The sequence below is a fragment of the Aspergillus ambiguus genome (genome assembly GCF_047715705.1).
Source record: "Aspergillus ambiguus strain CBS 117.58 unplaced genomic scaffold BDV59scaffold_7, whole genome shotgun sequence".
Taxonomy (NCBI): domain Eukaryota; kingdom Fungi; phylum Ascomycota; class Eurotiomycetes; order Eurotiales; family Aspergillaceae; genus Aspergillus; species Aspergillus ambiguus.
The window spans coordinates 715136-737760 of NW_027395520.1; the positions used below are offsets into that span (position 1 = coordinate 715136).

General features: G+C 55.4%; 12 protein-coding genes across 12 annotated transcripts; 7 read left to right on the plus strand and 5 right to left on the minus strand.

The window, feature by feature from the left end:
• Positions 1-27: 27 nt before the first annotated feature.
• BDV59DRAFT_156222 (MIF4G domain-containing protein) lies at positions 28-2775 on the minus strand. Its single transcript, XM_073687447.1, has 2 exons — positions 1376-2775; positions 28-1327 (listed from the first exon to the last, which is right to left on the minus strand). The coding sequence occupies exons 1-2, from the start codon at positions 2742-2744 to the stop codon at positions 126-128; spliced, it is 2571 nt and encodes an 856-aa protein (XP_073550295.1). The 5' UTR covers positions 2745-2775; the 3' UTR covers positions 28-125.
• Positions 2776-2922: 147 nt separating this feature from the next.
• Positions 2923-3612, plus strand: BDV59DRAFT_156227 (signal recognition particle 14 kDa protein). Its single transcript, XM_073687448.1, has 2 exons — positions 2923-3036; positions 3089-3612. Exons 1-2 carry the CDS (start codon positions 3010-3012, stop codon positions 3449-3451), a joined length of 390 nt encoding a protein of 129 aa, XP_073550296.1. The 5' UTR covers positions 2923-3009; the 3' UTR covers positions 3452-3612.
• Position 3613: 1 nt separating this feature from the next.
• On the minus strand, positions 3614-5660 carry BDV59DRAFT_156228 (uncharacterized protein). Its single transcript, XM_073687449.1, has one exon. The coding sequence runs from the start codon at positions 5493-5495 to the stop codon at positions 3900-3902; it is 1596 nt and encodes a 531-aa protein (XP_073550297.1). The 5' UTR covers positions 5496-5660; the 3' UTR covers positions 3614-3899.
• Positions 5661-5859: 199 nt separating this feature from the next.
• usgS (transmembrane protein UsgS) lies at positions 5860-7397 on the plus strand. The gene is made up of 5 exons (XM_073687450.1): positions 5860-6027; positions 6090-6196; positions 6256-6428; positions 6485-6878; positions 6929-7397. The coding sequence occupies exons 1-5, from the start codon at positions 5970-5972 to the stop codon at positions 7292-7294; spliced, it is 1098 nt and encodes a 365-aa protein (XP_073550298.1). The 5' UTR covers positions 5860-5969; the 3' UTR covers positions 7295-7397.
• A 335-nt stretch (positions 7398-7732) lies between these two features.
• BDV59DRAFT_200170 (acetamidase/formamidase family protein) lies at positions 7733-9174 on the plus strand (the record flags this gene model as incomplete). Its single annotated transcript, XM_073693521.1, has 5 exons — positions 7733-7807; positions 7853-7871; positions 7922-8210; positions 8269-8542; positions 8596-9174. 5 exons carry the CDS (start codon positions 7733-7735, stop codon positions 9172-9174), a joined length of 1236 nt encoding a protein of 411 aa, XP_073550299.1.
• A 120-nt stretch (positions 9175-9294) lies between these two features.
• BDV59DRAFT_211736 (NAD(P)/FAD-dependent oxidoreductase) lies at positions 9295-10795 on the minus strand. Its single transcript, XM_073695863.1, has 2 exons — positions 10535-10795; positions 9295-10484 (listed from the first exon to the last, which is right to left on the minus strand). The coding sequence occupies exons 1-2, from the start codon at positions 10725-10727 to the stop codon at positions 9340-9342; spliced, it is 1338 nt and encodes a 445-aa protein (XP_073550300.1). The 5' UTR covers positions 10728-10795; the 3' UTR covers positions 9295-9339.
• A 560-nt stretch (positions 10796-11355) lies between these two features.
• Positions 11356-13438, plus strand: BDV59DRAFT_211738 (putative MFS transporter; the record flags this gene model as incomplete). The annotated part of the gene is made up of 7 exons (XM_073695864.1): positions 11356-11413; positions 11475-11563; positions 11614-11976; positions 12029-12184; positions 12241-12692; positions 12748-13006; positions 13069-13438. 7 exons carry the CDS (start codon positions 11356-11358, stop codon positions 13306-13308), a joined length of 1617 nt encoding a protein of 538 aa, XP_073550301.1. The 3' UTR covers positions 13309-13438.
• On the minus strand, positions 13021-15181 carry BDV59DRAFT_174086 (peptidyl-prolyl cis-trans isomerase D). Its single transcript, XM_073689012.1, has 5 exons — positions 14965-15181; positions 14820-14887; positions 14744-14753; positions 14595-14681; positions 13021-14523 (listed from the first exon to the last, which is right to left on the minus strand). The coding sequence occupies exons 1-5, from the start codon at positions 14978-14980 to the stop codon at positions 13583-13585; spliced, it is 1122 nt and encodes a 373-aa protein (XP_073550302.1). The 5' UTR covers positions 14981-15181; the 3' UTR covers positions 13021-13582.
• Positions 15152-16409, minus strand: BDV59DRAFT_174091 (D-aminoacyl-tRNA deacylase). The gene is made up of 5 exons (XM_073689013.1): positions 16173-16409; positions 15950-16128; positions 15858-15900; positions 15568-15794; positions 15152-15512 (listed from the first exon to the last, which is right to left on the minus strand). The coding sequence occupies exons 1-5, from the start codon at positions 16177-16179 to the stop codon at positions 15327-15329; spliced, it is 642 nt and encodes a 213-aa protein (XP_073550303.1). The 5' UTR covers positions 16180-16409; the 3' UTR covers positions 15152-15326.
• A 132-nt stretch (positions 16410-16541) lies between these two features.
• BDV59DRAFT_174095 (CNOT2/3/5 family protein) lies at positions 16542-19326 on the plus strand. Its single transcript, XM_073689014.1, has 3 exons — positions 16542-17055; positions 17107-18635; positions 18693-19326. The coding sequence occupies exons 1-3, from the start codon at positions 16801-16803 to the stop codon at positions 18751-18753; spliced, it is 1845 nt and encodes a 614-aa protein (XP_073550304.1). The 5' UTR covers positions 16542-16800; the 3' UTR covers positions 18754-19326.
• Positions 19327-20513: 1187 nt separating this feature from the next.
• BDV59DRAFT_156350 (uncharacterized protein) lies at positions 20514-21603 on the plus strand. Its single transcript, XM_073687451.1, has 3 exons — positions 20514-20768; positions 20842-21225; positions 21276-21603. The coding sequence occupies exons 1-3, from the start codon at positions 20761-20763 to the stop codon at positions 21511-21513; spliced, it is 630 nt and encodes a 209-aa protein (XP_073550305.1). The 5' UTR covers positions 20514-20760; the 3' UTR covers positions 21514-21603.
• A 525-nt stretch (positions 21604-22128) lies between these two features.
• Positions 22129-22524, plus strand: BDV59DRAFT_200177 (MGMT family protein; the record flags this gene model as incomplete). The annotated part of the gene is made up of 1 exon (XM_073693522.1): positions 22129-22524. The coding sequence occupies one exon, from the start codon at positions 22129-22131 to the stop codon at positions 22522-22524; it is 396 nt and encodes a 131-aa protein (XP_073550306.1).
• Between the last annotated feature and the right edge of the window lie 101 nt (positions 22525-22625).

Consider the following 22625-nt stretch of genomic DNA (forward strand, 5'->3'; position numbering starts at 1 on the left):
TGTGCCCACAAGCGGGTTATGTTTCTAGCGCTATCCATTTCTTCGTGAAACCATATACAAAGATAAAGGGATATAGAATGCAACACTTTTCCAGTTCGCCATTCTCCATTTATATCATGCCACAATCAATCGAAATCCGCGCCCTCCTTAGCCACCACTTTCAGTGCATCGACTGCAACTCTGCAGCCCCATCGCACCAACTTCAGCTCCTTAGACGAGACAGCATCAGTCTTCGCAACGACCTTTCGCAGGAAATAAATCATTCCCTTTGCGATCTGAGGCGTCTCCTGCGTCCGCATGAAAATCTCTATCAGGGATTTCTCATCCCTGCCTTCATCATCCTCATGCTTTTTGTTTTTGGCTTTCGACTTGCGCTTTTGCTTCTGCGACAGCTGAATGATGGTAATGAACAAGAGCTCGGTGAAAATCTTCGTTTTCGGCTGCAAATAGGCAAAGTTCAGGATCTTCAGGATGCCAAAGTTCAGCGTGCCGTCAGCGATCATGCTGCCGTACATCTTGGCCAGGTTGACGATGGCTTTCATGGGAAGTTGGTTCTCGTCTTCGTCATCAAAACCGGTGTCGTCCTCGTCATCCATGTCTCCTGTTTCCCCCATTCGCTTGAAAATGTTCCATAGCGTGTACATGAAAGACATCTTGATGCGACGGCCGAGCTCTCCGCACAGACGGCGGGAAATTAGTGTGTAGTAAGGGTTGTAAGCTTCCTCCTCCATGGCACAGTGCGTCAGCACACGAGGAATCTCGTACTCCTGTGCTCGTTTCAGTCGCAGCTTCAGCAGTCGCACGTGGGCATCCTGGTAATCCGTCGCCGACATGATGGCTACAAAAATAGAGCGTCGAACATCGGTGTTCATGCGGTGGGCCTTGGCGAGATTGACGTAGTCGGGTTCCCCATCGCTGTCCTCGTCCTCTACAGCCTTCTGTTGCTCTGCGGGAAGGTTTGACAATTCCTGGCGGGCTGAGACTAGCGGATCTTCCCTCCAGCTGGCGCCGACAAGCCACCATTTACCCTTTTTGGCGGAGTTGTGGATGTCGTCCCGAGAGATGCTGATGGGTTCGGATGCGCGGATAACGCGATTATTGCTGAGAGATCCCAAGATCTTTCTCATCTTGGTCATATGTTCGGATGTTACACTCGAACCGACGGCATTTTTAAGCTTGTTGTTCTTGAGATCGGTGATTGTGTCGATCATAAATTTCGTGCGGACGGAGAGTGCTGCTTCTCCTGCCTTGGCGACAGCAGGTTGAATGAGAAGAACAATGTCTTTCAGGGCGGACGGGTCATCCTGCCGAAGTTGGGGTCCGGAATCTGGTTTTGTTAGTTCATCCTTGGTGCGATTCTAGACGAGTAACCTACTTCTGATAACCTTGAGGAGCAGCTCAGTGTTCTCTTCGTTGATTTCCCCCAAGAATAGTCGCACGTAGTCGAAGACCAATGTACTTCCGACCACATGGAAGTTGTATAATTGAGACAGGAGGGAGATGAGGTTAATGAGTTCCTTTCCTTGAAACTGGCCTCGCTCGTCACCACGGGCGTCAAACATCTCGACCAGTTTCTGGACGAGTTCAGCGCCGAAATCCATGCCTACAACCTTGTACAAGGCCGCGATAAATCCAGCATGAAGGATGATGAACGTGTCCTGCAAAGCGGATCTCTCGCATATAAGGCCAAACAGCAGAGTGATCAAGGTAGATGTCACGTTCTGACGGGGATACTCTCGGTAGAGCTTTTCAAACTCTGCAAGAATCGATGTTAAGTTGGCTTCAGAGAGCTTGTTCAGTTGACCTTGGGCCTGCCGTCTTAAGCGGGTCATGGATTCAGACTCGGCGCCCGATGTAGCTCGCAGAGAGGGCGGGATGTATTTCTGCGGACGTTCTTCCTTGGCTTCAACCACAGGTGCAACATAGGGGTTTTCTTTCTTTTGCGGCACAGACTCTTCCTCGGCGTCTTCCTCCGCGCCACTTTCCTCTGCAAGATCACCTAGTAGATCCTCCTCCTCATCGAAATCATCTTCGTCTTCATCCTCGTCCAGGTCGATATCTTCATCTTCGCTTCCCAGGTCGACGTCGCCCTCGTCAGAGCCATCTGACTCCAGACCCTGGGCTTTTCTCCGTTTGCTGCGCAGCCATTCATCCGCCTCTCGTTTGCGCTTCCGGCCCTCATCCGCAGAACCGTCATCCAAATCTCCTAGTAGTTCGTCGAGACCATCTTCAGTGAAAGACTTCGGCAGTTTCTTCCCCTTCTTGAGACCCAACTTCTTTTCCAGCGCCGCGATTTCGGCGTCATCCTGGTCCAGCTTATCCTGTACCGTTTTGGACACCTTCCGTGGCGCGGGCTGTAATTCCTCCTCACTTTCAGATTCAGGCTTGACTGCCTTCGACTTCTTGAGTATAGACTTGGGTTTCTCCTTTTGTTTCGCGAGCTTGGCCATAGTCGCCGCTACGTCGTCTTCCGATGCGGATGCCCCGTCTTCGAGACCTTCCATCTCATCAAATCCACCGGCCCCATCGTCCTCAACATCATCTTCAGCCTCAACTCGCTGATAACGGCCCTTCGGTCCCGGCGCGCGTTTCGTCTTCTTGTCTGCCCGTTCCGTCCGGCGGCGGTCTTTGCGTGCAGCCGGAGTATTGCGTCGGTTCTTCTGGTCGCCGTAGGTGTCCCGTATACCGAGCTCCTCGCGCAACTGCCGCGGCAAAGCAGTCGTCAAATGCCTTGGACGACCCATGGAGGCGAAATCAGCGCTGTATCGTGTGGTGTGTTGATGAGAACAACTTTTTTTTTAATGCCGTTCGAAAACGAAAGAAATCGGCGGAGGCGGAGGCGGACAGCCAAGGCGGTGTGGCCCCAACTGCGGAGTTTGTCCTCGTCGCTCCCCGCGCGCTGCACATACGCATCCTCGAGCACACCGTCTTTCTTCTCAATTGTCTCCGTCAGTGCTGTTTCTCAGAAGAAGGAAAATCTATTGCATAGCGACGCAACTACCATCCATCATGCCCCCTCATCTAAGCCACGAGGAGGTACGGACTCACCGCACAAAAACACCAGGCCACACCCAGCTAACCCCTCCAGTTCTTTACCTCGCTCGCAGACCTCCTCTCCAAGACATCCCAGAAAGCTCGCGGCTCAGTATATCTGACGCAGAAGCCCATGCTCCACGGCACAGACAGCGGGAGCACATCACAGCCGGCGATCCTCATCCGCGCATCCGATGGAAACACCAACGCCCCGAACCCGAAGAAAGACAAGGTCCAGAAGAAGTCGTCGCCGTCGACAAAGGTGAAGCTGTCGACTTTGGTGGCGCCGGAGGAGCTTGAGACGTTCTACGCGCGCTATGCGGAGGTGTGCAAGGGTGGCATGACCGGGCTGAAGAAGAGAGATCGGAAACAGAAGAAGGCAAAGAAGGGTGCGGCTGGGAAGGCCGCTAAGGCTTGATGCCCGTGGTGTCTGTTAGGCTATAGATTGGTAGGATCGTCTCGGCGGTCCGGCTTTGCATATGCGGCGTTCAATGGGTTTTGTTTGATATACAGCAGATATCCCCGGAGTGGACCCCATTCTGGACTAAATGAGATAATCTTTACATTGCCAGTGCTGTAGGTATGTGGCATGGGGTATATTCATGGTAACTAACTAGATATGAATCGCTAAGTGACAACATGGAGTACATATGCAAACAGCAAACCCAAACATCCTATGGACCGTACATAAGCCAAAAGCAAATTGCGGGGAGTAAGTTCATACAAAATGGGGTACATCGTTAAAAAAGGCATGGCAGGGTGCAATACAGATCAGGTATCCAAGAGGGCAGATGATGGAATATTAAATGAACATATGATGAAGCGTGAAAATGAATGGAAATGAACAGAGTGATATCGACGTTGCTTCAATCTAATTGCCAAGGATCAAGCTTGTCGGCTTCCTTGGACCCGGACGGACGCTTCGAGCAGTTCGGTGCGAGAGGAAGATCAAAGTCGTCCACCGCTTCTTGCGGGTTCGTGATTTGACATTCGAATTTCCGGCTCAGGTCATCCGTGGTCGAGTTGAGAGCAGGGCCGATGACGATGCGTGCCGCGATATGAATAAGAACGATCAGCAGCTGGATTGGAGGGACTAAGACAAGAGTGCAGGTTTTCTGAATGATCGTTGTCGCATCGGACTTCTCGGAGGGAAGGACCAAAGCAGACGCAGGAGGCATCGGAGAAATCTCTCGTTCTCGTGACACCTTTGATCGGCGACGGAACTCGACACTCATGCTGTTGAGATCAGGGTTGGAGTCCGGTGTTCTCAACAGGCTCGATTGCGTTGTTACGGACCAGTTATCATCCGGTAAACCACCTGGCACGATAAATGTCCTTTCTGGTTCAGGAACTGAAGCTTTGGGGGAAGGGTCCACTTGGCGGGAATCCCAGTCGACTTCTTTGAATGCAGGCATTGCTGAAAGGCTCTCGTTATTGCGTATGTGGCTCTCAGCTGGTTCAGTAGTGTCACGGGAAGTGCAGTTAACGACGTCCACCGTCGGTGATGAGGGTCCCATAGAATGAAACGACTCGACACTGGAAGAAAGTGGCAGTCCTCCAACCGCAGAGTCGGCGTTTTCGAGCCTTGCCTGCAAGGCTTCATTTTGGCACCTGTCAGCAGTTGAATCGGCAGGTTTTTCCTCCTCCACAACTGGGATGTCGGTCGCAACGGATGGCTCATCATCTGGAATCGTTTCAAGCATGGTACTAGTACTGCCTTTTGTAGTGAAGCAGCTGTCGTCGGTTGTATTGCCGTCGGTGTCTTCCCCAGCGCTCAGAAAATCAGACATGACATCTTTCCGCGTAGGACTCTTCTCCTGAATATTGCCAGCATAGACAGGAGCGCTCTCTCGTCGTCCCTTGGGGCGCCATGCCTTCTTTCGACGCCGCACTTTGGCCTCCTCGGGGATTTCCACGGTGAACCCTCTTTTGAAGGGACACGGAGTGACTTCGTAACGAAGAATCTTGGGCAAGGCCTCCTTCAAAGCTACACTATACTCCTTATCTTCGGAGGTTTCATTCGGGAGCTCGATGCGATAGTAGGTCAGAGGGCGAATGCGCAGAACGAAAGTCGACTCCCCATCGACACACCAACACTGAGAGTTCTTGAGGATCGCGTGGACCACGTTGCCGCATTTGAGAAACACAGTCAAGCCGTGGACTTTCTCTAGACGTAGGGGAGCGAACGCAACGGTGCGCTCGGTGGGCGATCTCCATGGCAGAGTCTCGACGGCATCAACCGGGTAATCGAAATCGGAGGGGGCAGTGCTCGACGGGATGGGGGCGACTGCTCGGGGGGCGAAATGAACGACTTTGGCGGAGGGATGATAGAACAGGTCATTTTCGGAGGGACCAAAGCTGTCTGACTTGCGAGATACGCGCGGGTTTAGTCTGGTGGGGAGGGTGAAAGCCCGGCGAACGGGATGGATCTGAGACGGCGGCGCATCGGCAAGCTCGGACATGGTTCATGAGGGCTAGTGGGAGTAAACAGGAGACATGGGTAAAAGAAGGCAAGGAAATAGATCAGACCGAGAGAGGACAAAGTAAAGAAAGACGATACAGAGGTGTACAAGGACGGAGAGAGGGTATAGTACAAGGAGAGAGGGATGAAGGAGGGAGAGCGAGACAGGAAGACGAAGAGGCGATAGTATGGCGATAGTCGCCTCTTTTGGTCCCAGCGGGGAACGGACCTTGGCGGCCTCAGGCACCCAGGAACAGAGCCTAGCCTGTTCGGGAAAAGGGCGCGTGGCGGCTAGCGGGCCAATCACGGACGGCCCTCATAGTTGGATCCCTAAGTGGCTGCCTTGCAACCTTCATGCCGTCACTGTCTCACTCTCGTCCTGGTCGCCCCGTCCAACAACCACCACCCACCGGAGTCGAAAATTTTACTGTTGACAGATCCCCCGGGCCGGACCTAGACACTGCTCCCGTCCATCATGCCGGCCTTTGAGCCCAATGCCGTCATCCGCGGCTTCCAGCTTACCGTCGTCGGAAGTACGTCCTTTGACCATGGATCATTCCCGAAGCCATAAATGGAAAACTGACCGCGTGGACAGCCGTGCGAGCTCTGCGAAATGCTGAACTCTTCAAGTATGAGCATTTCCGCCAGGCGGCCTTGGCTATTGCCATTGGAATCGTCATCCAGATTATCATCCAAATTCCAGTACGTCATGTCTTCTGCGAGTTGAAAGTGGCAACTCAGTGTCTAACCCCGTGCTTTAGATCGTCGGGGTGAGGTTTCTGATCTGGCTATGCTCATGGATAGTCGATCTGGAGGGTGTTACTTGGGATGACGCACTCCTCAATGGCCTCGATTTTCTCAATAAATCCGTTCTCCAGGTACCCTTCCTTCTCATGACTCTGATGCGATACGTTACTCCAACCTTGGATGAGATGTAAGCTATAACAACTCCATCGAAAGCCTCACGTGCTTCTGACACTCCTCGGGCAGTTTCATGCAATCCCTAAAATGGGTCGACTCCACCTACGTCGACAAGCACAAGTCGGAGGATCCCAAGACACTCCGCGCCATGTACTACCCCAATTTGGCCATGTATTCCACTAAAGGAAGCGCCGGTGTCTCCAAGCCCATACCCGAAGCTGTCATGCAATTTCTGCGTCGCTATGGGCGCAAGGTTGGGATGCTTCTAGGGGTCTACATCCTGTCGCTAGTTCCTGTTGTTGGCCGCTTCGTCATGCCCGTGGCGTCTGTCTACTCTCTGCAAAATTTCGTCGGGACGGGCCCCGCTGCAGTGATATTCGGAACTGGTCTTCTCCTACCCAAGCGCTTCCTGGTCAGCTTTCTCCATACTTATTTTGCCTCTCGGAGCTTGATGCGGGAGCTGGTAAGTCACCCCCTCTGTTAGCTCGCATAACCACTCTAAAAGTTACCTAGCTGGAGCCGTACTTTTGTCGGGTGAAGTTCACCCCTGATCAAAAACGCCGATGGTTTGCCGACCGAGAAGGAGTCTTGTTCGGCTTCGCTTTTGCCTTCACGGTGGTCCTGAAAATCCCATTCATTGGAGTTCTGATGTACGGCGTGGCAGAAGCTTCCACCGCGTATCTTGTCACCAAGATTACTGACCCTCCGCCTGCTCCCAGTGAGAGTGAGGGCTTTGCTGAGACACAGGTGACCTGGACGAACAAGCATGATTTCCTGCGCTTGTCGTTGGATAACCTGGACAAGATCAATGAGGCTGCCTATCAGGACGAGACTGAGAAGGACCGGATGGCTCAGGTTCCAGGGAAAAAATTCTCCTAACGATCGTGTCAAAGGATCCTCCTGTACCTTTTTACTTGTACACTAAGAAAATAAAGGATAAAGTGTTTAGGTGCTGGCCTGCTCTGTCCAAATTGAAAGCCCTTCAATCTTTTACTGAAGTGCTGCTCCTAATGTGGCACTAGACGACTGTTAAACGTCACGCCCACAGCCTCGTTCGTATCTCCATATCTCTATCATCGACGCGATAACACCCTGATAAGCAACCGAGACGCATCATGCTGATTCGATCTCCGCCTGCGGGGTTTGCGATCTGATAGCAGCCACCTCCAATTCTGTTGGAGACGGACGTTGAGGGGAAGTCCTTGGGTTTATTAGTCGATGATCAGACCAAGGCCGTTCGTATCTGGTTCTTTCACAATCTCCTCAGGCATTGTTGACATCTTCCTCATCTATACATCTTCAGCTTCACCAAACGAAATGGGCCAGAAAGGTATCCGCACCGCTCTCAAGGTTGATCTTGACAAGCCGGCGTGGGAGCAGTCAGGCCTGCATGTAAGTATCAAACCACCTTCCTTTCGATAATACTAACCCGTCCAGAATCGCTGGCATCCGGACGGTATGCGATGAACACTCGCTAGAACAACCACCTCTACTAACGCCGATCAGTCCCTTCTTGTGGCAAGATCGCCAATAATGAAGTCGTCAAAATCGAGTGTCTCGACTGGACCGGAGGCCAAATCAAGAATAATGACTCGGCCGACGACGTGAAGAACGTCGATCTCACCCAGATTCACTATCTGTCCGGTCCGTTCGATATCGAAACCGCCGAGCCTGGGGATGTCCTCCTTGTCGAGATCCAGGATGTCCAGCCGTTCGAAGACCAGCCCTGGGGTTTCACCGGCGTCTTCGAGCCCAAGAACGGAGGAGGGTTCCTGGATGAGATCTACCCCAAGGCGTACGATTCCCTTTCGGTCTGACCCAAACAGCATGTTTCCAACTAATCTGCCTACTAGAGCCAAAGCCATCTGGGATTTCGAAGGAATTTTCTGTTCCTCCCGCCATATCCCACATGTGCGCTTCGCCGGCCTCATCCACCCAGGCATCCTGGGATGTGCACCATCCGCAGAGGTCCTGGCGGAGTGGAACCGGCGCGAAGGTGAACTGATCGCAACTAATACCACCGGCCGTGATGTTGCAAAGCCACCGGAGCCCATAAACGTCCACGCCGGCAGTGCGAGCGAGGACATCAAAGCAAAGGTTGGGAGAGAAGGAGCCCGCACCGTGCCGGTACGTCGAATCAGGCTCATTGTCGCTATTTGGCCCAGTACTAAGTATATTAGGGCCGCCCCGAACACGGCGGAAACTGCGATATTAAGAACCTCTCCCGTGGTTCGAAGGTCTATCTCCCTGTCCACGTTCCTGGGGCCAAGTTCTCCGTCGGTGATCTGCACTTTTCGCAGGGTGATGGCGAGATCTCTTTCTGCGGTGCCATCGAGATGGCCGGCGTGATTACCATCAAGTTTACTGTTCTCAAGGACGGCATGGCTAAGATGGGAATGAAGTCTCCCATCTTCCACCCAGGTCCTGTCGAGCCGCAGTTCGGCCCCGGACGGTACTTGACCTTCGAGGGATTCTCTGTTGATGAGAATGGCAAGCAGCACTACCTCGATGCTACTATTGCGTATCGTCAGACCTGCCTGCGCGTCATTGAGTACTTGCGGCGGTATGGCTACAACGACTACCAAATCTACCTGCTTCTCAGCTGTGCCCCGGTCCAGGGCCACATTGCTGGACTGGTAGATATCCCGAACGCTTGTACCACGCTCGGGGTGCCAATGGACATCTTTGATTTTGACATTAGGCCTGAGGCGGAAGCGGTGCCAATGGATATGGGAAGCTGTGCTTTTGCGAGCAGCTGAGGCTATAGTTTCAGAGTCCCGCGTGCTGTACTGACCACTCCTTTGACATGATGTATCTGCTACCAATTGTCTGATTGTAGTCTTTATGCTTATTACCTGAAATGAAATTGTTCCAACGCCCATTGAGTCGCCACCTCAGTGCTTTGCTTACCGTCATACTCACGTCTATAAACGACTGTCACTCCCCACGCGTGTCCACCCATTCTCGCCAACATCCTGGAAATCCATGACGCGGTTCGGCCCTCCAAAGCGGTTCTGCGTATCCTTCCAGTCACGATGCACCGCCGTCTCCGGCCTCCACCGCACAGCAGGCTTCACGTCGGCCTGCAGCTGTCCCTCCAGAGCATCGGCAATGAATCCCCCAATAGTCGGCATCTGCATCGCACCATTCCCCGACCCACCAACAGCCACCAGTAACGACCGATGCTCGGGATGTCGGTCGATCAAGAAAGCCCGATCGGGCGTATCCGCATCCCAACAGATGCGCGCGAACGCCAGAGGCCGGTCCGCCAGATGGGGCATCGTGTCCTGCAGGAAGTCTCTCGCGCGCGCCTCCGCCTGCAGGGGAATCTGGTGCTTCGCAAAAGGGATGCTGCGCAGTTCGCCGCCGTGGTTCGGGTCCGGGACAAAATTGCAGTAGCCCGGGTGTTCGTCGCAGATCTTGAGCTCGTGCTTGTCCTCGTCGGGTTCCATGAAGAAGCCCTTGGCGATGTTGAACAGCACCGGCAGGTTGCGGTATCGCCGCGCCTCTTCGGGACTCATCCGGATATGGCAGAGCGTCCAGGCTGTGGGACGGAGCTGGTTTTTAAAGTCGAGCAGACGGTCGCTGCCGGCACCAGCGGCGAGGATGGTATGTTCTGCGCGGTGGACGACGCCGTCGGCCGTCTGCGCGCCCGCGATGTCCCCATTCTCGTGAACGAGAGACACCACGTTGCCATGGGGAGAGCCCGTGATGAAGGTCACTCCAAGACGAGTGGCCTCGGTATATGCTGCGACCATTGCCTTTTTAGCGTGGATCCAGCCAGCGCCTGTCTTGTTCAGCCAGCCTTTCCAGCCGGGAAACTCGCCGGTCAGGACGCCGGGAGGCATGGTTCGCTGGAAGTCCTCGGCAGTTTCTAGCTTGATGAAGTCACCCTTGGATGGCTCGATGTCCGATTCTTCAATGTGTCGGATCAGGGCTGGAGTGTGACCGGATATTATCGCCCCCGTCTCGTGGAAGAATGGCCGGAAAATCGGGTCTGTTCGCCAGGCCCTCAATGCGGCCCGGGTGCATGTCGTGAAAGCTGTGCTCCAGGGGTTATTGTCGGCTTCTATCGTTGTGGTTAGCGTCTGCTGAGATTCGGAGTTGGAGGTGAGGTACTTTTGAGCTCTCTATGCTCCATGATCTTGTTGATGTCATTTCCCGCCGCGATAGGAGACGGCACCGGATGGGGATCGAGCACGGTGACATGCTTGTATCCTCGTCGGGCTAGATGCAGGGCTGTTGAACAACCCCAGGTCCCGGCTCCTACGATCAGGATGGAGGATTCGGGGGTGAGGGGAGAAGCAGACATGTCTGGGTGGATATACTTCGGTCTCTGATAGATTGAGGATACCAGCAGGGAGATTCTGCCACTGCAAGAGTCAAGGCCCGTATTTCAATCGCCGACAGCAAAGCGTTCAGAGAAGCATCGGCGTCATCCATGGGTTAAGCACCATTTAGCGTCGGGACTAAATCCCATCGACGACTCTAGTCCATCTGGCGATCCCCGCTCTCAACCGGCTGGACCTTCCCTGCTCCCAGTATCAGCATTTCTCCGCATTCCATCCGCTTGGAGCTTCCCAGCAACTGTCACTTATCGTATCCACCTCCGCGTTTAGTGGAGATACGGATGGTTATCAGCTCTGGAACCAATCTGGCGCCTGTAGACCTCGGCAAATCTGCTGCGGAGAAGGTCCGATGATGCATGCTTCGAGATAGGATCTTCGATATCTCCAGGTTTACTATTTCGTGGCGGGCGATAGTCACCAACGGCGTTCGGATTGACCCGATGCATCCAATGATGGAGGCAAAATGTCCGGGCTATTATGAGGGGGAGTCAATTACTGTGCAGTGTGGTCAGCTGTGATGAACATATAAAGTGTTGTGACGCCCCTAGGGAATTAGGAGTCCGACATCGCTTGCTGGTTCGTGCATGCAAGATGGCACCCTCCGATGACATTCTCACTGATGTGCCGGGCACCGTGTACTTGGTTGATCGTATGTCTTGTCATCCTGGTTCCTTCGGTAGCGGACAGGATGTACTGACGGTGTATATCAGGATCCGAAGGCTTGACGGACTCTGCGCATGCGGAACAACGAGATATCATCCTGATCCCACAGCCTTCGTCCTCTCGTGCGGATCCCCTCGTGAGTCTGGCTGCTTTGCAATGATCGTTCGAGTCTTCTGACCCGAGTAGAACTGGTTGAAACCAAAGAAATACTGGTCTCTATGCCTGATTTCGTTCTACGCATGTGTCAATTCGTTCGGCGAGAACAACTGGGGCGCATCATGGACGGTCATCTCCGCTGACACAGGGGTCTCCATTGAAGATATGAACGGTGGTTCGGCTCTCAATTATCTCATGCTTGGGTTCTTCAATATCATCTGGATCCCGACGGCCATGAAGTTTGGCCGAAAGATCGTCTACATCCTGAGTCTGATCTGCGTCTGCGCTTCCAGCATCTGGGGAGGCTTCTACCACGGTACCGGGCAGTACTATACCATGACGACGATCAATGGAATTGGCACCGCTGCATATCAGGCGCTCATCCAATTAACCGTTCGTTTGCCGGTCTCTTCGTCCAGGGCGGTAGAGCGCTGACATGCTCCAGATCTTCGACATGTTCTTCTCGCATGAGCGCGGCCGGATGCTGGCATTCTACATCTTCTTCCAGCAGCTCGGGTCCATCCTGGGCCTCATCCTGGGAGGATACATCTCCGATGGCATCGGTTGGAGATGGAGCGCACCCATCGTTGCCATTGCCGGCGTAAGCCCTCTCCATCCCCCGCCGATGTCCTCATTTCACCGGCTAATCCCGTCCAGGGCGTCCTCATCCTTCTCTTCATCTTCACCTTCGACGACACCATGTTTCCCCGTTATAGATTCTTCACCGACGAGAGCCAGCCCGCAAGCTCGCCATCTCCGACAGTCGCCGCCGACGAGAAGAAAGGGAAACCGGCATCGACGCGGTCTGTATCCCCCAGCAACGACGCAGGGGAGGTAGACATCTTGCCCCGGACCTACCGGCAGAAGATCGCGCTGGTGCACTACTTCCCGGACGACCAGACAACCTGGTTCCAGTACTTCCGTCGGCCGTTCTACCTGTTTGCGTTTCCCAACATCGTCCTCGCTGGCATCCAGTTCGCCTTCGGCTGCACCGCGGGCATTGTCTCCTTCAACACCATCTCAGAGATCCTGACCGAGGCGCCGTACAACTTCAGCGCAGGGTCGACGGGGTTGGTATTCCTCGCCGCGTTGGTGGGGAACTTCATCGGGTGCGTGGCCTCCCCTCAACACCGTAGGAACGGAACGAAAGCTAACAACGTCCAGGATGGGCGTCGGATACCTGTCCGACTGGATCGTGCTGCATCTCGCCCGCCGGAATAAGGGATATAAGGAACCCGAGATGCGCCTGTGGGCGCAGATCTTCCCGTTCATCTTCGCCGCCGTCGGCTACTTCACGTACGGCTGGGGCGCCCAGAAGGGCGACCACTGGATGTCCATCGCCGTTGGACTGTGCTGCATGATTGCGCAGCAGGTGTCCGCGACGAGCATTGCGACGGCATACGCGATGGAGTGTTTCGACCGGGTGCGTGCTGTGTCGGGTCCTTCCTGGCGTGCTCTGGAGTTGCTAACGTCGTTGCTATGTAGATATCCGGAGAATTGGTCATTGTATTGGCGTGTTGCTCCTCCATGATTAATTTCGCCATTTCGTTCTCCATCCAGCATTTCATCAATGCTACCAACTACGGCTGGGCGTTCACCTTCTATGGTCTCTTGGTTGTTGGCTCCATGGTCATGACCGTGCCGATGATGGTCTGGGGGAAGAGTTGGCGCCGACGGTGCAAGGGCCGGTACATGAAGTTTTTGGCGGAGATTGGACGCTCGTAGTTGCGTGATGCTGGTGGCTTTCTTTGGTCAGTGTTCTTTTACATGGGTTACGTATTGCCAGTTCATTGTATTGCTTCTCGTTCATCTCGCGCGGATCATGCTCCATGTTGGACAATTATTACCTCCGCGTAGACAGAACTGTCATGAACTGCCATCTCACTGCTACCGTATGCCTACGACATGGTCCGAACAGCAGAAGGGATTTCGCTTTCTTCAATGCTAGAGAAAAACAGACGAATTCATGAATCATGAATCGTAAATGACATTATTGCGTCTATGCGAAAAACTTCCGGGCAGTGGCACGCTCCTTAGCCTCGCGATCCTTGATAGCCTTCTTCACGCGTGCGATTTCGTTGGCAATGGCGGCATCATTAGGAGCCAGCTTGGAGGCTTCCTCCAGATCCTTCAGGGCGGCATCTTCCTCCTTCAGGCCGCTGCTGGCAACCGCACGGCGGTAGAGGGCCTTCGCCTTGTCGGCGTCCTGGGCGTTGGCGGCCGGAGCGACCTCCAGGGCGTAGGAAGCCCAACTCTGGCCGTTGCGGTACTGTCCGAGCTTGTTGGCAAGGAGCGAGGAGTTGGAATGGAGGGTGAAGCGGAGCGCCTTCATCTGGCCCTCCAATTCCTTGGGGTCGTTCTCATCCGGTCCCGGGAACTCGTTCAGATACCGCAGACCCTTCTGGTACTTCTCCAGGCCGAGGTTCAGATCACCGCTCTTGAAGGCTGCATTTCCGAAACCCTTGAGTTCACCGGCGATTTTGTAGCAGACGGGGGCATTGAGCTCCTCGCCCTGGTGGTCATCGGGGAAATCCTCGTAGGGGTCACCGGTGGCGTCGGGGACGGACTTGTCGGCATCGTCATAGTCCGGACCGGTCAGCTCACCACAGTCGACGATGGTCACATCCGTGGTGGGCTTGTCGGCCTGGGTGGGCATGTTCTCGATCTTGCGGACGATGCTCTTTCCGTTGATCACCTCACCGAAGACGACATGCTTGCCGTCGAGGTGCGGGGTGGGGACGGTGGTGATGAAGAACTGGCTGCCGTTGGTGCCGGGGCCGGAGTTGGCCATGGACAGGAGGAAGGGACGGTCATGCTTGAGATCGAAGTTCTCGTCGGGGAATTTCTCGCCGTAGATGGACTCGCCCCCGGTGCCGTTGAAAGCAGTGAAGTCACCACCCTGGATCATGAACTGCTTGATAACCCGATGGAAGATGGAACCTGTGCGGCGGTGGGGTAGGTAAGAATTTGCGCGCGATCCGGGACCGAAGCGGGGAGGTTATTCACCATACCCTTGAAGCTCAATGGCTTGCCCTGCTTTCCCATTCCCTTCTCACCGGTACAGAGAGCGCGGAAGTTGTCGGCGGTCTTGGGAACGACTGGGTTCGGTCAGAATCTGGCGACGAAGAGGGGCTAGGGGCACTGGGGCTGAGATCCGTACCATCATTGAACTGTTGGCGGGGTTAGCGATTGACCAGGGAGCTCGATTGAGATCGGGAGAGGAGGGAAAGACTGACCAATTCCAGCGCAATGCGGCCGGTCTTCTGATTGCCAACCTGGATGTCAAAGTAGACGCGAGGACGACCTAGAGGTGGTCAACCAGCAGTTCATGGGGATGATGCTGTAGGAACCCCACAGCGGAGAAAGAGGGAAACCACGCACGCTGGGAGTCAGCCATGATGGGAGGAGGAGACAGAGGAGGTACGAGTAAGAAGGTATACGAAGAAAGTGGTGGAGAGGGAGAATGGGGAGAAGGGAAGAAGGGAAGAAGGGAAGAGGGAGGTGGAAGCGAGAGTTGGTTTGGTGTTGGTGAGGAAAAAGGCGGTTGCAGCTGCGATGCTTCAGGAAGCTTCCATCGATCACGGGGTTCTCCGCACTCATTCACCACCAACCCACCGCTGATACTCCTAATAGGGTTCTTATTTGGACAAGGTATATATATCTATATACAGCGTTGAGTGGTATCCAGTCTATCCAATTCATCAATGGTCGTTAATCCACCCCCTCCCTCTCCATCCAGTCCCTTACTCCAGTAACGTCGCCGGTAGCTGGAATTCCAACGTCTTCTTCTGCTCGCCGTCTCCCGCGTCGCTGGATTGTCCCGAGGGTTGGCCCGATGTCTGGCCCGATGCCGGCCCCGACTGCGACTCGGCTTTCTTGTCTTCCTTCTTCTCCTTCTTCGGGAGTTGCGTGTTGATCTCGATCGTCACCTAGACAGCCACCGTCAGCGTTGTCATTCTCCTCCCGGTCGAATCAATCCAATACCGCTGCATCTGCACTGCGGTAATCTACACCCACCGGCCCATCGTTCTTCAGTTCGACCTCCATCATCGCCTGGAAGACGCCGTTGTGCACGCGTTCGGGCTGGTAGGAAGCCCGCAGCCGCTGGAAGAAGTAGTCGTATAGTTTGCGGGCGGTCTCCACGTCGGCGGCATCGTGGAAGTCGGGTTTGTTGCCTTTTTTCAGATGGCCATAGAGCGTAAATTGTGACACTGGACGGGATCAACGAGTCAGGGAGGGTAGGACGAAGGTGGGATCGAGTCTGGGCGACATACCGCAGAGGACTTCTCCCTCGATGTCCTGGACATTCTTCTTCCACTGCACGCCTTGTTAGAGCTGTTGGAGTCGCGGCGCAAAGTCACCTCACCTGTTTTTCGTCGTCGTCCGGCCAGAGTCGCGCCTTCAGGATGCGTCCCACCATGGAATCGGCGTCTTTCTCCGTGTCGCCTTTGCCCACGCCGGCCAGGACAAGGATACCTTTCCCGATGGAAGAGATCAACTGACCGTCGACGGTGACCGAGGCAGATTTGACACGTTGCAGAACAGCTGCATGGGTTAGTGGCGACGAGGATGGAGGGATGGATGCGCACCTTTCATGGTTGTGTAGAGGGGGGATCTGGTAGAGGAAGCTGGAGCATGAGAACGGTGAGGGTTGGCTCGGTCAAGTGGAGATGCTGCAAACGGAAGGCCAGATGGATGAGTAAGATCGTACGGGGGTAGACTATCGGTGGTGAGTGTAGTTCGGGAGGATGTCTGGTGCCTTCTTGTTGTATAGAGTAGTTGAGGAGAAGATGGAGAAGGAGAAGGAGAAGGCAAAGGAGAAGGAGAAGGAGAAGTAGATATGGAGAAAGAAGTAGTGAGGTCAGAATGCCTCAGGCATCCTTGCCGCCCGGACGCCTGGTGGCCTCGTCGCCTGAACGCCTGAATTCCTCCGCGGCAACTGCGAACCTCAGGAGATTCTTCGATCCCTCAACACCGTCTGAAGAGCTTCTTCTGCTCATCCTCCCGCCCAGCTCTCTCCCTCTCCCGAATCGATTCCCTCTCCTCTCCCTCCCGTCCAGCTCTCTGGATCCCGTCGATCCCTGTTTCCCTCCCCCGTTCCGCCGAATTCCTGGTGAAAATCCCACTCCAGGCTGTGGGTGGAATCGCCTCTGCCCACCGCAACACGTCCAATTTCTTCCGGTTCCACGCCCCTCGGGTTCGACGGACATATCCATCATGACGTCGCGAAAAACGCAGCAAGAAATTGACAAGACCTTCAAGAAGGTCGCCGAGGGGATCCAATCGTTCGAAGGCATCTACGATAAGATTCGATCCGCCACCAATCCCACCCAGCGCGATAAGCTCGAGGAGAACCTGAAACGCGAAATCAAGAAGCTCCAGCGGTATCGTGATCAGATCAAATCATGGGCCTCTGGGAACGAAGTCAAGGACAAAGGGCCGCTGCTGGAACAGCGCCGCGCCATCGAAACGGTGCGCCGGACCTCCCCTTCCCTGCTGACCGTGTGCTAATGGATCCCGCAGTGTATGGAGCAGTTCAAGGCGGTCGAGAAAGAGATGAAGACCAAGGCATACTCCAAGGAAGGTCTGTCCGCGGCGTCGAGGCTCGATCCCAGGGAGAAGGAAAAGGTGGAGACCTGCGACTTTCTATCGAACATGGTGGACGAGCTGCAACAGAAGATCGAGGCCATGGAGGCCGAGGAGGAAACGCTACACATGCAGGTGAAAAAGGGCAAGAAGGACGTCGCCAAGACCAACCGGTTGGCCGACCTTGGCCGCCTAACGGAGCGTCATAAATGGCACGTCGGTCGCTTGGAGCTCCTGCTGCGCGCGCTACAGAATGGCAACGTCGATACGAGTCAGGTGTTGGATCTGAAGGAGAGTATCAAGTACTACGTGGAGGACGGGCATAACGTGGACTACTCGGGCGAAGACGAGACCCTCTACGACGATCTGAACCTAGACGGCGACGCTGAGGTGCAATTCGGAGTCTCCGGCGACAACGACAAAGGATCATCGCAGGATGCGCAATCGATCCAGGAAGACGAAACCGATACCAAGTCCAAGTCGACCAAGAGCGAATCGACCGGCCCCCGCCGACCGTCGGCCCAGATGAAGTCCCCGTTGCCCGTCCTGGCGACTCTCCATCCATCGACCTCCACGAGTGCCACGTCCGGGATGAAACCGGCTCCGCCGCCGACGCGGTTGCCGGGAGAAACCCTCAAGTATGCTTCAGCGGCCGCTGCCGCCGCCGCGAGCGATAAGAACGGCGTGGGCATCGCTCCTCTCCCACCTCCCCCGGGCGCCAGTCCAGCGTTCCCCCATGTGCTCCCAGCCTCCCGAGCCGCCTCCTCGACCGCCTCACCCAGCGTGACCCCCGCGCAGATGGTCTCCAAGCAGCCGACCTCTGCCACGGAAGAGCGTTCCAAAACCCCCGGTGTCAGCCCCCAGGTCGCCACCGCCGCCGCCGCCTCGAATAACAGGGCTTCGACCCCGGCAACGGACAAGGCGGATGCGACGACCGCCTCGAAGGAACCGGGTTCGGTGAATGGTGACGCGAGCAAGGCAGACGCACAGGAGAGCAGTGAATCGATATACCACCTCCCACCGGGGCTGCAGGATCTGATCCACTCGTTTGAAGTGACCAAGACGCGCTCCTCGACGACGACCACGAACCCACCTCCGTCGGTCCAACGACTGCTGGCGGCGTCGCTCACCACCTGTCCCGAGCCGGCTGATGCCGAGAAACCGCGCCATTACAAGCCCCAGAACCCCTACACCACCCCTCTGTATTACCCGCAAGAGCCGTTGCCGATCTTCGACGACCCGCGGCTGTACGATACGGGACGGATCGACACGGACACGTTATTCTATCTGTTTTATTACCGACAAGGCACGTATCAGCAGTTCTTGGCGGCCAAAGCGCTGAAGAACCAGAGCTGGCGATTCCACAAGCAGTACCAGACGTGGTTCCAGCGACACGAGGAGCCCAAGACCATCACGGAGGAATTCGAGCAAGGGACGTATCGGTTCTTCGACTACGAGAGTACATGGTAAGCTGCCCGCTCCCTGCTTTGTCTTCTCGCCCGGCAGACACTGACGACGACCAGGATGAACCGTCGCAAGGCCGATTTCAAGTTTGTCTACAAGTATCTAGAGGATGAGCTATAATCCGCAAATGAACCTACTTCTCTCATCTACGGGTTGACATGTATCGAGGAGCACACCTGCCCGGGGACCCGGGGCGGAGGCGTCTGTCTGTATCTTTGGGAACCAGAAGCTGTGCGATCGGATTTGTGTTTAGTGTTTATGTGTCTATTTCGCCTTTTGTTTTGTCAGGAACCGAAACGAGTCCATGAAGGGGCCCGCGGAGTTCAGCGCTGGTCTGGGACGTGCAGGCATGTGTTATGTTGCCAGTCTTGTTTGGGAATGGATCCAAGGGAACGGAGCCTGTTGATATTGCGTGCATGCGAACATGCTAGGTAACCCTAGGCGCGGCCTGTATGAGTATGTCCGTAGTGGGAGTAAGTCGAAGTATAAGACAAATCGCGCATCCCGAATCCTTCGCTGCGCCCAACAACCCTCGATTTCACCCTCTTCCGCCTCACTGCGCGATCATGAGGGATTGCATGAGGCATTTTTCCCGATTCTCCTGTTACAGCCGCCGTCATCTACCTGCTGAGTAGTTCCCTCTGGGTCCAGTCATCGAGGGGCTGTGCGCGCGGACTTCGGTTTCCTCTTCCCCCAGACCCAGAATCTCCCACACTCCCCCTTCTTGGCGATGACGGGGATTTACGAGGCTAAGCCGGTGGAGCCTGCGCAGGGTTGACTACAAGGCTGTCAAATCGTATTCGACGCTGGTGCGGATCGTGACGAAACGTCTCGGAAGTCGTGCCGATTCCACATGACGAGGAGGAGCGAGAGCATGGCTGTGACTCCGTTCAAATCAGATCGTGCCATGCCCCGGGGGAGGATTACGGGGAGGACGCTGCAGGGGCTCTTGGGCTTGCTCCCGTGATGCGTCCGGTCGTACTTTTGACCTCTAGGCAGATTTCCTACGCCGCTCGCCATGGAGTCAGGCCCGTGAGCGTGTCGGAGGCGTCCGATCGTCGACCGACGGCCGTGAGGATCGTGTCCGCGAATGAGAGGGGCGCAGCAACATGAGGCGGATCTCATGTTTCGAACCGTCTGTTCTCTTGACGAGGGTTTCTTTTCTCACCGTCCACATGTTTTCGTGCGATGGATCCTCCGAACGGGACATCGCGTCTGGCCCCTTATTGGCCCTGGGGGGCGTATCGACCGGGGGGAGTGAGGCCCAGCGAGCCGCAAAAGCCAAGCAGACGATTCCTCTGCGTCTCCACCGCTGTTCGACGTGAAATGTTTTGTGGGGAGTAGGGCGATTCTGCCTGTCCCCGATGACGATATAGGTGGAATCCACGGGAAGACTCCGAGTTGTCTCTGGCGTCTTCCTCTGTCGCTCTGTTTACTTTCTATGTATCTTTGGCCGCTCTACAACGCCTCGATCGGCGGGCTCTGTCTCTACTCGTCTCATCCTCCTATTTCTCCTATCGGGCCGTGTCTGCATGGCCGCAGGTCTTGGGCCCCTCCTCTCCCAATGACCATCCGCCAAGGGCCCCCCGCTAGAAGGCTGAAAGAACATTCGAAGGTTCTCTGCTTTTTCTAGCGTCAGCCGCTAGCAGGGGTCCGCTTCACTGCGCTGCATGACTGGCACCAATAACAGCGCCCGGTCACCGTGGCTGTGTGGGATGCTCGATAACCGCCTGCAGCTCGGCCAATACTGCCCCTCGAACGATGCTGCATGGCCCATCCCCCGGCGGCATTCTTGCGGTGACGATCTCGTTCAGGTGATGATGTAGCCCGTCGATGGGTTCGTGTTACGCTGTTCGTTTGTGGAGATTCCCTGGGACTAATGCATGTGCGACGTCAATATTCCATTGACCGTAGAGCCCCGGGTGGTCATTATAAAAGCTTCACTGCCCGGGCTCGACGGATTTCTTTTATGCCTTTTTTCCCATTGGATCCGGGTTGATTTCCAATCAGTCGTTCCTTCAGCCTTCTTCAGAAACCTGCGTTAAATAACCTCCCCTTTCCTCTCTCTCTCTCCCCCCTCTCCCTCCCGTCCCTGTCCGACTTTGGTCCACATCATGTTCTCTCAGTATGCTATGGTAGGCAGCACCTCGAACAGATCGCCCCGGCGTCACTGAATTGCCGTTCCAGGCTGACCTGTAGTCTCTAGAGTCCTAATGGGCCGTCCTGCCCGCCCATGGAACAAACATGCTCCAGCAGCAGCGAGTACTCCATGCAGTCGAACGCAGGCTTCTGGAATATCTATAACATCGACGAGAGCGACTTTGAACTGTTCCGCCAGGCGTCGAACACGTCCGTCTATCCGTCGTCATCATACTCGTCCTCGTTTCCGTCCTCGTTCACCTCGTCGCCCTTTGAGCCGTCTTATGATTATTCCCCGGCAGCCATGTGTTCGTCGGACGTCAACCAGCCGCTCCCCACCCAGTGCTTTGCCCCCGTGCAGGCCTCCTGGCCTGGCGCGACCGCCCAGGTCCCCATGATGGAGGAGCCGTCGCTCACACCAGACACCCAGGTCCCCCTGTTGGACGCGACCAAGTAGGTGCCTCTGCTGCGCTCTTGCCGGAACCCCCAACTGACACGCCCAGACCGGCCAAACCCTACACATGCGCTTGCGGAAAGGCCTTCACGCGGCCGGCCGATCTGAAGCGACACGAAAGCACCGTCCACCGCCCGGTGTACCAGGACTGTCCGGTGGAAGAGTGTCTCCGAAAGGACAGCAACGGCTTCCCGCGACGCGATCACTTGATCGAGCATCTCCGATCGTACCACCACTGGAACGTGCCCAAGCGACGGGTCGTCAAACGGGGGGCCAAGGCCACCTAGAGATCAGCTCCGGCCAGGTACGACCTGGTACGACTTGATGGTGTTCTATTGCAGGGTCGCACTCGGAGTGTGCGCGGCCCTTTTTTATTGTTCTTTTTGACAGCCGTGGGTTACCTCGTTGGTGGCTTCCTGTTGCCGGATGGTTTTCGGCTTTGGGTGCTCGTTATGCTTGACGACTTATGTGTCACGGATTGGATCGGCGTTTGGCGGGCGACATGGTCATGACGGTGATGATTTACCTTCATCTTCTTCTTCTACTGCTATTTAATTTCACGACAGCTCCTGAGGTACACAGAACGGGGGGTTCGCATCTACTTTGCGGAGTGCCCTTAGATGGATCGGCGTTGGGGGTTATATTCCTGTACTATGGAGATTTCTGGTCAATTATATACTCCGTCTGGCTTTCAGGCTCTCTCTCTCAACCTCGGACTGTAGATCGATTCGTATACTCGTGCAGTGTGCTGTATGTCTGTGGGATTGTATACTCCTGGTGACTAAGACCCCCGCTGATTGGCCACTTCCACCACAAACAACCATTTCGACGATATAAAAACATCACCTTCTTCTCCTCCGTCTTCTTCTTCTCCTCACCCTCTTCATCCTCACCTACTCAAAATGTCCAAAGACTCCCACCACAAATCCCTTCGTCGCATCTCCCTCCATCCAACCCTCTCCCCCTACCGCCGGCGCGTCTACCGCGCGCTACTCTCCATCCCCGCCGGCCGCTGGACCACCTACTCCGCCCTGGCGAAGTATCTCAACTCCAGTGCGCGCGCCGTCGGCACCGCCATGCGCACCAACCCCTTCGCCCCAGATGTCCCCTGCCACCGCGTGTTGGCCGCCGACGGCTCCCTAGGCGGGTACATGGGCAGCGGGCCGGCCAGCGGCAGCGCCAATCTGCAACGGAAGCGGCGCATGCTGGAGGAGGAGGGGGTGACGTTCATCGACGGCGAGAGAGGCAAAGGGCCGCGCGCGCAGGGGGTGTGTTTCGATGGGTTTGCCGCGCTGTAGCTGTCTACCTGTCCTGCCTACCGGCCTGCCTGCCTGTCTATGATTCCGGGCTGGTTTGGTTATATGCTGTGTATATATATGATTCATGGCTAGCGTAAGTA

Bases quoted from the DNA above. Each gene is read 5' to 3' on its own strand.
- BDV59DRAFT_156222 (XM_073687447.1), bottom strand. From the start codon at position 2,744: ATGGGTCGTCCAAGGCATTTGACGACTGCTTTGCCGCGGCAGTTGCGC. The intron at 1,328-1,375 runs GTAGGTTACTCG...TAACAAAACCAG, and splicing joins GCTCCTCAAGGTTATCAGAA to ATTCCGGACCCCAACTTCGG.
- BDV59DRAFT_156227 (XM_073687448.1), top strand. From the start codon at position 3,010: ATGCCCCCTCATCTAAGCCACGAGGAG. The intron at 3,037-3,088 runs GTACGGACTCAC...TAACCCCTCCAG, and splicing joins CTCATCTAAGCCACGAGGAG to TTCTTTACCTCGCTCGCAGA.
- BDV59DRAFT_156228 (XM_073687449.1), bottom strand. From the start codon at position 5,495: ATGTCCGAGCTTGCCGATGCGCCGCCGTCTCAGATCCATCCCGTTCGC.
- usgS (XM_073687450.1), top strand. From the start codon at position 5,970: ATGCCGGCCTTTGAGCCCAATGCCGTCATCCGCGGCTTCCAGCTTACC. The intron at 6,429-6,484 runs GTAAGCTATAAC...CTCCTCGGGCAG, and splicing joins ACTCCAACCTTGGATGAGAT to TTTCATGCAATCCCTAAAAT. The intron at 6,879-6,928 runs GTAAGTCACCCC...AAAGTTACCTAG, and splicing joins GGAGCTTGATGCGGGAGCTG to CTGGAGCCGTACTTTTGTCG.
- BDV59DRAFT_211736 (XM_073695863.1), bottom strand. From the start codon at position 10,727: ATGTCTGCTTCTCCCCTCACCCCCGAATCCTCCATCCTGATCGTAGGA. The intron at 10,485-10,534 runs GTACCTCACCTC...CCACAACGATAG, and splicing joins GGAGCATAGAGAGCTCAAAA to AAGCCGACAATAACCCCTGG.
- BDV59DRAFT_174086 (XM_073689012.1), bottom strand. The intron at 14,524-14,594 runs GTATGGTGAATA...ACCGCCGCACAG, and splicing joins CAAGCCATTGAGCTTCAAGG to GTTCCATCTTCCATCGGGTT.
- BDV59DRAFT_174091 (XM_073689013.1), bottom strand. The intron at 15,901-15,949 runs GTGAGGTGACTT...CAAGGCGTGCAG, and splicing joins CGGACGACGACGAAAAACAG to TGGAAGAAGAATGTCCAGGA. The intron at 15,795-15,857 runs GTATGTCGCCCA...GATCCCGTCCAG, and splicing joins CGAGGGAGAAGTCCTCTGCG to TGTCACAATTTACGCTCTAT.
- BDV59DRAFT_174095 (XM_073689014.1), top strand. From the start codon at position 16,801: ATGACGTCGCGAAAAACGCAGCAAGAAATTGACAAGACCTTCAAGAAG. The intron at 17,056-17,106 runs GTGCGCCGGACC...TGGATCCCGCAG, and splicing joins AGCGCCGCGCCATCGAAACG to TGTATGGAGCAGTTCAAGGC. The intron at 18,636-18,692 runs GTAAGCTGCCCG...GACGACGACCAG, and splicing joins TTCGACTACGAGAGTACATG to GATGAACCGTCGCAAGGCCG.
- BDV59DRAFT_156350 (XM_073687451.1), top strand. The intron at 21,226-21,275 runs GTAGGTGCCTCT...TGACACGCCCAG, and splicing joins CCCCTGTTGGACGCGACCAA to ACCGGCCAAACCCTACACAT.